Source organism: Clupea harengus, chromosome 26 (genome assembly GCF_900700415.2).
Source record: "Clupea harengus chromosome 26, Ch_v2.0.2, whole genome shotgun sequence".
Classification (NCBI taxonomy): Eukaryota; Metazoa; Chordata; class Actinopteri; order Clupeiformes; family Clupeidae; genus Clupea; species Clupea harengus.
The window spans coordinates 1,304,699-1,314,407 of NC_045177.1; the positions used below are offsets into that span (position 1 = coordinate 1,304,699).

At 45.2% G+C, this 9,709-nt stretch overlaps 1 protein-coding gene across 1 annotated transcript in view; it reads right to left on the minus strand.

The window, feature by feature from the left end:
- Nucleotides 1-8,152: 8,152 nt before the first annotated feature.
- Nucleotides 8,153-9,709, minus strand: part of LOC116219705 (serine/threonine-protein kinase/endoribonuclease IRE1-like) — a 14,544-nt gene continuing 12,987 nt past the window's right edge. Inside the window, exons 9-11 of the mRNA XM_042703816.1 lie at nt 9,276-9,702; nt 8,995-9,052; nt 8,153-8,269 (exon numbers count right to left, since the gene is read on the minus strand). Coding sequence (XP_042559750.1) covers nt 8,153-8,269; nt 8,995-9,052; nt 9,276-9,702 — 602 coding nt within the window. The remainder of the gene's footprint in view (nt 8,270-8,994; nt 9,053-9,275; nt 9,703-9,709) is intronic.

The window sequence follows — 9,709 nt, forward strand, 5'->3', positions numbered from 1 at the left end:
AATAAACAGATATGGCTGTTGGGGTTTAATGAAGAGGTAGATATGGCTGTTTGGGTTTAATGAAGTGGTAGATATGGCTGTTGGGGTTTAATGAAGTGGTAGATATGGCTGTTGGGTTTAATGAAGTGGTAGATATGGCTGTTGGGGTTTAATGAAGTGGTAGATATGGCAGTTGGGGTTTAATGAAGTGGTAGATATGGCTGTTGGGGTTTAATGAAGAGGTAGATATGGCTGTTGGGGTTTAATGAAGTGGTAGATATGGCTGTTGGGGTTTAATGACGTGGAGGACAGATAATAAATAAACAATAAACAATAAATAAACAATAAACAATAAACAGATATGGCTGTTGGGGTTTAATGAGGACAGATATGGCTGTTGGGGTTTAATGAAGTGGAGGACAGATAATAAATAAACAATAAACAATAAACAGATATGGCTGTTGGGGTTTAATGACGTGCTCATTTTTACTGAAGGGTGGAGCTTCACCCAATGTCTAGGGCCACATCATATTTACATAAGATCCCCTAAAGGGCCAAATAATAATAATAATAATAATAATATAACTCCCTACATAAAAGGGAAAACTAATTACATTTTTAATTTAGTGTCAGCAGATGCTTAATTTCCACTAGGCCTCACTTCCGCTAGGCCTCACTTCCGCTAGGCCTCACTTCCGCTAGGCCTCATTTCTGCTAGCATACATGTAGGCGCCATTAGCATTAGCACTTCTGCTAGCACACTGCTAGAATATCTGTAGGTGCCATTAGCACAAGCATTAGCACTTCTACTAGCACACTGCTAGAATATGCACCATTAGCACTTCTGCTGTGTTTGTGTGTGTGTGTGTGTGTGTGTGTGTGTTGAGAAGGGTGTGCATAGCCTTAATCTGCTGTCTTCTGCTCATCTTTAAGGGTGAGAGGTCGGGCCAAACACAGAAGATAGTCAGGAGACTCCAGCACAAACACCAGCTCTACACTCACAAACCAGCCATGACGACGGATCCGGGCGAGAAGTAGGGCGCCATGACGACGGATCCGGGCGAGCGCCACGTCTGCTGCCTGACCACTGCCTCATTTGCAGAGGCCACAAATACACACTAGAGAAAAACACCGGAAAGAGGCGGAAGGAGAGTCTCAGTCGGTGCGAGACGCTAAACGCTGGGAATCATCTGCTCGCCGCCGCTCAAGGAAGAAAGGACGAGCCTCTCCTTCGACGGATCCAAGACCTCGACTTGGCTGCCTGGGAGGTGCGGTACCACCACACCTGCTTCAGGGATTACACCCGGTATGTGTGTGCCTCCCGCTATGTGTCTATCAAAACTGGAAAAACAGACCTCAGCTTGTATGAAAAAGGTTACAAGCAGTTCTGCGAGAGCGTCGTCGAGGAGAGGCTCATGAGGAGGAGGGAGGTGCTCCGCCTGTCGAGGCTGAACTTCCTTTTTCAAGAGATTGTAAGAGAAACGGACGGAGTCGACATCAATGACTATAAGCCTCACATATTAAAGGTCCGACTCCGCAAGTCCTATCCTGCCTTAAAGTTCCACAAATCATCTGAAACCTATCTTGTGTACGTGGACCTGTCAGCTGAGGAGATCGTCCATGAAGCCGCCGCCTCTTCTTCCTCCTCGTCGTCACCGTCTGAAGACAGTAGGGGAGAGATGACAACTACAGGACGTCTTGAAAGTGAAAGTGCCACTATGAATGATTCTAGACTATTATATCATGCAGCCCTCACACTGAACGGCATTATCCAAGAGACAGCAAAAAAGACCCCAACGCTCCCAGCAAGAGACCTGACACTGGAGAATGCCCTACGCGTAGTGCCACCCCAACACACACCTGCCCTTGGCATAGTGCCCCCACAACACACACCTGCCCTTGGCATAGTGCCCCCACAACACACACCTGCCCTTGGCGTAGTGCCCCCACAACACACACCTGCCCTTGGCGTAGTGCCCCCACAACACACACCTGCCCTTGGCATAGTGCCCCCACAACACACACCTGCCCTACGCGTAGTGCCCCCACAACTTTTCAACTTTATTGCTTGGGCATCTGGAATCTCATCACTACCATCAGATGAACGTGTCGAAGTAAGTGTAGAGGACAGCAGAAAGATAGTCTCATCCTGTCAAGACATCATTGCCCTGGCAACCAGTGGACGTTGACTCATGCCAGAACAGTCCTCACTTGCAATGGTCGTTCGGCACATGACTGGTTCAGCACAGCTCATAGGGTGGTAACATGGTCTTGGCCAGATGATGTGTGTGTGTGTGTGTGTGTTAAATGGTCTTGGCCAGATGGTTACCCCACACATCATCTACAAAAAGAACAAGACGGGACTGTTTATCCTCCTCCATCGAACATTTTAAGTTACACAACGGGGAAAGCGGTCTGGACCACAGAATTAAGTTTGTGTGTGTGTCTGTGTGTGTGTGTGTGTGTGTGTGTAAGCGGTCTGGACCACAGAATTAAGTGTGTGTGTGTGCGGGTGCGCGTGGGCGTGAAAGCGGTCTGGACCACAGAATTAAGTGTGTGTGTGTGCGGGTGCGCGTGGGCGTGAAAGCGGTCTGGACCACAGAATTAAGTGTGTGTGTGTGCGGGTGCGTGTACACTTTCACTGATGTATGAGACTGATGGTTTAGAAAAACAAACATGATATAAAACTGCCAAATACTGATCAAATGAATACTTAAAACAAGTCTCTGTTTCAATGGTTTGAAGCTGTCGCGGCTGAAATGAAAGATGTTGATGGAATCTCAATATAGACGACAAACATTAGACAAAGGACCACGAGGTGAATCAAAGGGTTCTGGAGGTGTATTTCAAGGCACTCCTGCAGGGAGTCAATTCCAACATCAAGGTAGAGGCAGGGAAAAGACTAAAGAGCATCACAGTGTTACAGGTTAAATACTAGTCAGCATGGGAGGATACATTGGGGGGGGGGGGTTGTTACAGGTCAAGGTGGGGAAGGGGGCATGACATTGGGAGGGCAGGGGACCCTCCTACGGATGTTTCTGGAACACACACAAAGGCAAAATGGTGGATAGGTGATTATCAATACACATGGCACACACACACAGGAGAACATGATTGCAATGCAATGGTAAGTATATAAATTAATGGTAATATCAATTTCCATCAGTGGCAATATGTCCAACAGCTCCTTGGTGAAACAGGTGTCAAAATGGGTGCATCTGATTGGTTAATAATGTTCTTACGCCAGTATCTCATCGTGCTATTGGTTCGACTGATATAGTATGCTCCTGCGTTTGCCTGCAAGTTTAACCAACTTTTATACTATGGTTTTGACAAAATGTGCAAAAAGTGGAGGTGGCAACAACTGGTTTATCGTTTGAAATAAAATAGTCATCCCAACTTTAGAAATCCAGTTTCGCCCCCGTTCATTCTACAAAGTTGAACAGATACGGGGCTTCGGCCCACACACACTAACACAAACACACACACACACACACACACACACACACACACACACATACACCGTCTATTAGGGGAAGAGTGGAGATCACTGCGTTCTTGTGTAGAGTCTATCAGTCTGGACAGAAGCACAGAACCCTGTACACGTTTGGTTTACAGCAGGAAGACAAATATTATATGCTTATTACTTTTGGTTTACAGCAGGAAGTATAAATAAATATTATATGCTTAATACTTTTTGGGCAGTGAATGTGAATGTTTAAAACAAAACATAAATAAATAATAATAGTTTTGTTTTTCAGTTTTAGGGGCTTTATCTGACAGAAACCCCGAACCAAAATAACAAACCCTCTTACACCAAGTACATAGCTCTACCCATTAGTGAAACGTAAGTGAAGTGTAAATATGGCTTTAACTTGAGCAATATTAATAATTTGAATTAATAAATAAAAGAATCAACATTAATATAAATAAGTATTATATAATAGCATAATAATAGCAATAATGTTATAAATAATAATTCATATTTGGGATCTCTGAAGGACAAAAGAAAAGCCTGTTTAGATTGACATGGACATTGACATACCCTCTATGTGTGTGTGTGTGTGTGTGTCAGGGTTGTAAAAAAGAGAGATTGTTAAACCGGAGAGAGACCAGTTGAACAGCTACAAGGGTGGGGGCAGCCTGCACAGCAGACTCAGAGTGAGCAACACAGAGGAAGAGGAGCCCAAAGATGAAGATTACCTTTGTGAGTTGCTCTTACTGCTGCCTCTCTTTATTTCTAACGGACACGGACACGGACACGGACACCTGCTATTCTTTTCTCCCTCTAAAGTTTGACTTTCTACTGGACACGCGCTTTTTCTCTCTCTCTCTCTTCCTCTTTTTCCTTCTTTCTCTTGTTTTATCTCTCTCTTTTCTTTTCTCTCTTTCTCTTTTCAGAGAGATGAAATATCACTGGTGTAAGTGCAGTAATGTCACTGCATTTCAACTGTATAATTGATCATTGTCTCCATCATTTTGTGAATTTATCATTTATTTCTCCTCTTTTCTCCTCTGAACTTCATCACTCTAAAGGTCCATCTGCTGATGACTTCATACCATTTCCAGCCATTTTAAATGGATGTTTTCACAGTTGGTGGTTATTCAGTTTTACAACAGAAGGATTGTACATCTTATACACACGTTCTATCATAATGAAAATGAATGATCTCTGATTTGTTCCTTTTCCTCTGCAGACTGTGAGTCTTTCTACATTGATGTGTGTAGGGTCCATGGCCCCCCTAACTTCATCCCCGATACCCCAGCTCCTGTAGGGGTCCCAGACCGAGCCAGACTCACCCTGCCTCCCGGACTGGTGGTCAGAGAGTCCAACATCCCAAACGCAGGTCTGGGGGTGTTCAACCAGGGCCAGACGGTGCCCAGAGGGGCACACTTTGGCCCCTATGAGGGAGAGGTGACGGACAGGGACGAGGCCATAGAGAGCAGATACTCCTGGGTGGTGAGTGATCAAATGGTGTTCAGTTAAATGCACACACACAAACACTCATTCGATTGAATGCTGGACAAAATGAGTCTTTGCAGGGTTGACTGATGTGCATTTTTTAGGGCTGATCAATATGTAGTTGGGCTGATCAATGTCTAGTTTGGGCTGATTCATATCTCTCTGGAAACAGTGTGAAAACGGCCTTCTCCTGGGTGGTTTGCCTCTGGCGATACATTAAAAATTCCGCCAATGCGTGGATTCTGGGAAGAGGCATGACAACACATTCTTCTCGGACAGGAAAAATATGCATGCCAATAAATATGAAGCTATCTTCTAAAGGGGATGGAGCTATAGGGGGTGCAGACACATATGGGCCCAGTCTTAAAGGGGATGGAGACCCATATGGGCCCAGTCTAAAAAGGGGATGCAGACCCATATGGGCCCAGTCTTAAAGGGGATGGAGACCCATATGGGCCCAGTCTTAAAGGGGATACAGACCCATATGGGCCCAGTCTTAAAGGGGGGCCGATAGTGATATGAACCAAAATGTTTGTCTATCAATACTTTAAAACCTGGTACGAAAACCAACTTAAAAAGATGATCTCAATTATTTTCCTTCTTTTTTGTTTTTAGTTCTTCTGTAATGAAACAGGTGAAAACTTTAAGGCAACAGAGGTGAATTATGTTTTTAGTTCTGCAATGACATGTTTGATTAAATGTTTCCACAGATATACAAGAGCCGACATGAAGATGAGATGCGTGATGGCGTGTGCAGGGGTGTGGTGGCGTGCGCAGGCGTGTGCAGGGGCGTGATGGCGTGTGCAGGGGTGTGATGGCGTGTGCAGGGGTGTGATGGTGTGTGATGGCGTGTGTAGGGGCATGATGGCGTGTGCAGGGGCGTGTGCAGGTGTGTGCAGGGGTGTGCAGGCGTGTGCAGGGGTGTGCTGGCGTGTGCAGGGGTGTGATGGCGTGTGCAGGGGTGTGCAGGCGTGTGCTGGCGTGTGCAGGGGTGTGATGGCGTGTGCAGGGGTGTGCAGGCGTGTGCAGGGGTGTGCTGGCGTGTGCAGGGGTGTGATGGCGTGTGCAAGCTCCAATGAAGCTGAAAAGGCTTCAAAATGAGGCCTCCTGACTCATAAAAAGATGCATGTTGCACATTTAAATCTTGAAGTTAGGTTTTTAAAACCGTAAAAAGAGACCAAGATCATGTGCCAATCACATGCCAGCATTATGCTTGTATAGGTTGTGTGTATTCAAAATACTAACTAGTGTGGCTTTTAAAAAATGCTTTTTAATGTTAATTTAAACTATGCTAATAAAATACAATTTAGTGTACATATTTGTGTGTGCATTTTTGTGAGTACACACCAAAGACCATGAAATGCCACTATGCACAGCAAAGCAGGGATTGTGTAGCTGTAGTCTAATCACATTTAAACTATGCTAACAAAATATATTTTAATGTTCATATTTGTGAAATTCCTATGGGGGGGCAAGGACCATCAAATATCACCATACAAGAAAGCAGGGATTGTGTAGGACATGACGTGCATACTCAAGAACTAGCCCAGTAGCAATGCCGTGCATACTCAAGAACTAGCCCAGTAGCAATGACGTGCATACTCAAGAACTAGCCCAGTAGCAATGACGTGCATACTCAAGTATGTACTCAAGTCAGAACTAGCCCAGTAGCAATGACGTGCATACTCAAGAACTAGCCCAGTAGCAATGACGTGCATACTCAAGAACTAGCCCAGTAGCAATGACGTGCATACTCAAGTATGTACTCAAGTCAGAACTAGCCCAGTAGCAAACAAGCTGAACTGCTGAAGGTTATGATAATTAACACGATTACATTTACATTTAGCAGACGCTTTTATCCAAAGCAACTTACATATGTGCGACTTACAATGTATACACATTTTACATTTACACTGATGGCACACTGCACATCAGGAGCAATTAGGGGTTCAGTGTCTTGCTCAAGGACGCTTCGACAGGGAATCGAACTAGCAACCTTCTGATTACTAAACGACTTCTCTACCACTGTACCACTGACGCCCACGATGCCTGAATATAACAATAATGTTAGTGTGTGTAGTAACTGTGTTTAAGAGATTAAACTGTGGACTATCAATGGCCATCTAATAAATAATCTGTCTCACTGATTTGTAGTCTCATGAATCATTGGTTACAGTGGGTGTTTATTATTTTAAGAATAGCATGTCAGGAAATGTAGCATGTCTACTAACAAGCGGTCTCTGGTAACCCATGGCAACCAGCAGGATCGCCACCAGAACCTGATTATTGAAACATTAATTAGTGGACTGATAATCTACCAATGCTCATGTTTGAAAATGTAATGATAAACTTGGCTTTGCATGGTACATATCTCTTGGTAGATTTCTAGGATTTGAAGCATGTGCTGATTGGTTGATGACTGGGTATGTGTGAAGAGGATTGGCTGCTCTGGAGAGGGCCTGTGTGCTGATTGGTTGATGACTGGGTATGTGTGAAGAGGATTGGCTGCTCTGGAGAGGGCCTGTGTGCTGATTGGTTGATGACTGGGTATGTGTGAAGAGGATTGGCTGCTCTGGAGAGGGCCTGTGTGCTGATTGGTTGATGACTGGGTATGTGTGAAGAGGATTGGCTGCTCTGGAGAGGGCCTGTGTGCTGATTGGTTGATGACTGGGTATGTGTGAAGAGGATTGGCTGCTCTGCAGGGGGCCTGTGTGCTGATTGGTTGATGATTGGGTATGTGTGAAGACATGCTTACTGATTGCTTACAGTAGATATACATTTTCACTCAAAAACACACACACACACACACACACCCACACACCCACACGGTTCTGTTTAATTGGAGGTTTCAAATAAAAAATTTAAAAAACACACACACACACACACTGTTCTTTTCTGTTTATTGTGGAGGTATCAAATTAAAAACAATTAAAAAAAGACATAACCTATCTTTAGGATTGTCACTTCTTTATGACCATCTTCAAAAAGACACAACCTATCTCCATCTACAAAAGGATCAGGGTAAGGGATGTTACATAATACAATGTGACAGTTACCTGTGTGTGTGTGTGTGTGTGTGTTGGGGGGGGGGGGGTGATACCCGTGTGTGTGTGTTATCCTTGTGTTTGAGTGTGTGTGTTACCCGTGTGTGTGTGTTACCTGTGTGTGTTTGTGGAGAGGGGGGGTGTTAAGGATGTTACAAAACACGTGTTAGTTCTTCTCTATGGTTCTTGGTTCTGGCACATGGAATATGAGGGTCTTGGTGAGAGTGTCTCTGTGTTCCGGCACCTGGGTGTAGAGTTTCCCACTGCAACGAGCAGGCAGACTCTAGAAAGAAAAGAAAAAAGACACACACACACACACACACAGGTGGTTTACTACAGTATACATGGCACGCAGGCTCGCACGCACACACACACACACACACAGACAGGTGGTTCACCCCAGTACGTAACACACACACTCACACACTCAAAGACAGGTGGTTTACCCCAGTACGACACACACACAAACACACACACACACAAACAAATACAGGTTATTTTCCCCCAAGTACATCACACACACACACACACACACAAAAACAGGTGGTTTACCCCAGTACGACACACACACAAACACACACACACAAACAAATACAGGTTCTTTTCCCCCCAGTACATCACACACACACACACACACAAACACACACAAACACACACACACACACAGACAGGTGGTTTACCCCAGTACGTAACACACACACACACACACACTCAAAGACAGGTGGTTTACTCCAGTACATGACACACACACAAACACACTAACACAGGTGGTTTACCCCAGTACACACACACACACACACACACACACACAGACAGGTGATTTACCCCAGTACGACACACACACACACACACACACACACACAGGTGGTTTACCCCAGTACAGGACACACACACACACACACACACACACACACACACACACATGCACACACACAGACAGGTGGTTTACCCAGGTACATCACACACATGCTCGCTCGCGTATCTGGTGGAGGTTTGTGTACTTACTACCGGTCTCCCTGTAACTTCTCTCTTGACACAGGTAAGGATTTTGACAACATCTTCACCCCTGGAAACAGTCCGAATGCAAAAACATCATCATCCTCATCATCATCATCATTTCCATCTCCTCCATCATCATCCTCAAACATCATCATCATCATCAATCAATCAATCAATCATCATCTATCATCTGCAAGTGCACAACACATTAAACCAGATACTTAATGTGCGACAACTGAAATTTTCACTCACACACACACAGACAGACAGACACAGACACACACACACACCTGGGGCAGTGTTTTCTCAGCTGTCTGCATAAGGACTGAATGAAGAAAGACCCTGTTTGTGTATGTCTCAAAGAGTAGTGCCCAGCGACGGTCGGCATGCAACAGAGGAAGTCCGAGCTGGGAGGATTCGTGCCCTGTCTGTATTCGCCTGTCTGGCAGCCCTGAAAGAAGAAGACTTTGGGTTTGCCGGCGAGGTCCGGGCAATTCTCTGTGCTGAAGATGGAGAGGAGGTCATTGGTGGCCACCATATCGCTGTCCGAGCCCATCACAGTGCCGGCTTCACCATGACTGAGCACGCAACAGACAAAGCAGTCGCCGTGACGTCTGGTCCTATAGGTCTGGAGCGTGTCCCTCATGCTCTTCGCCGCCAGGTCTTGATAGATGCACACGTCAAAGCCTAGCCAGATGAAGACCTCCTTCAGAGCATCTAAACA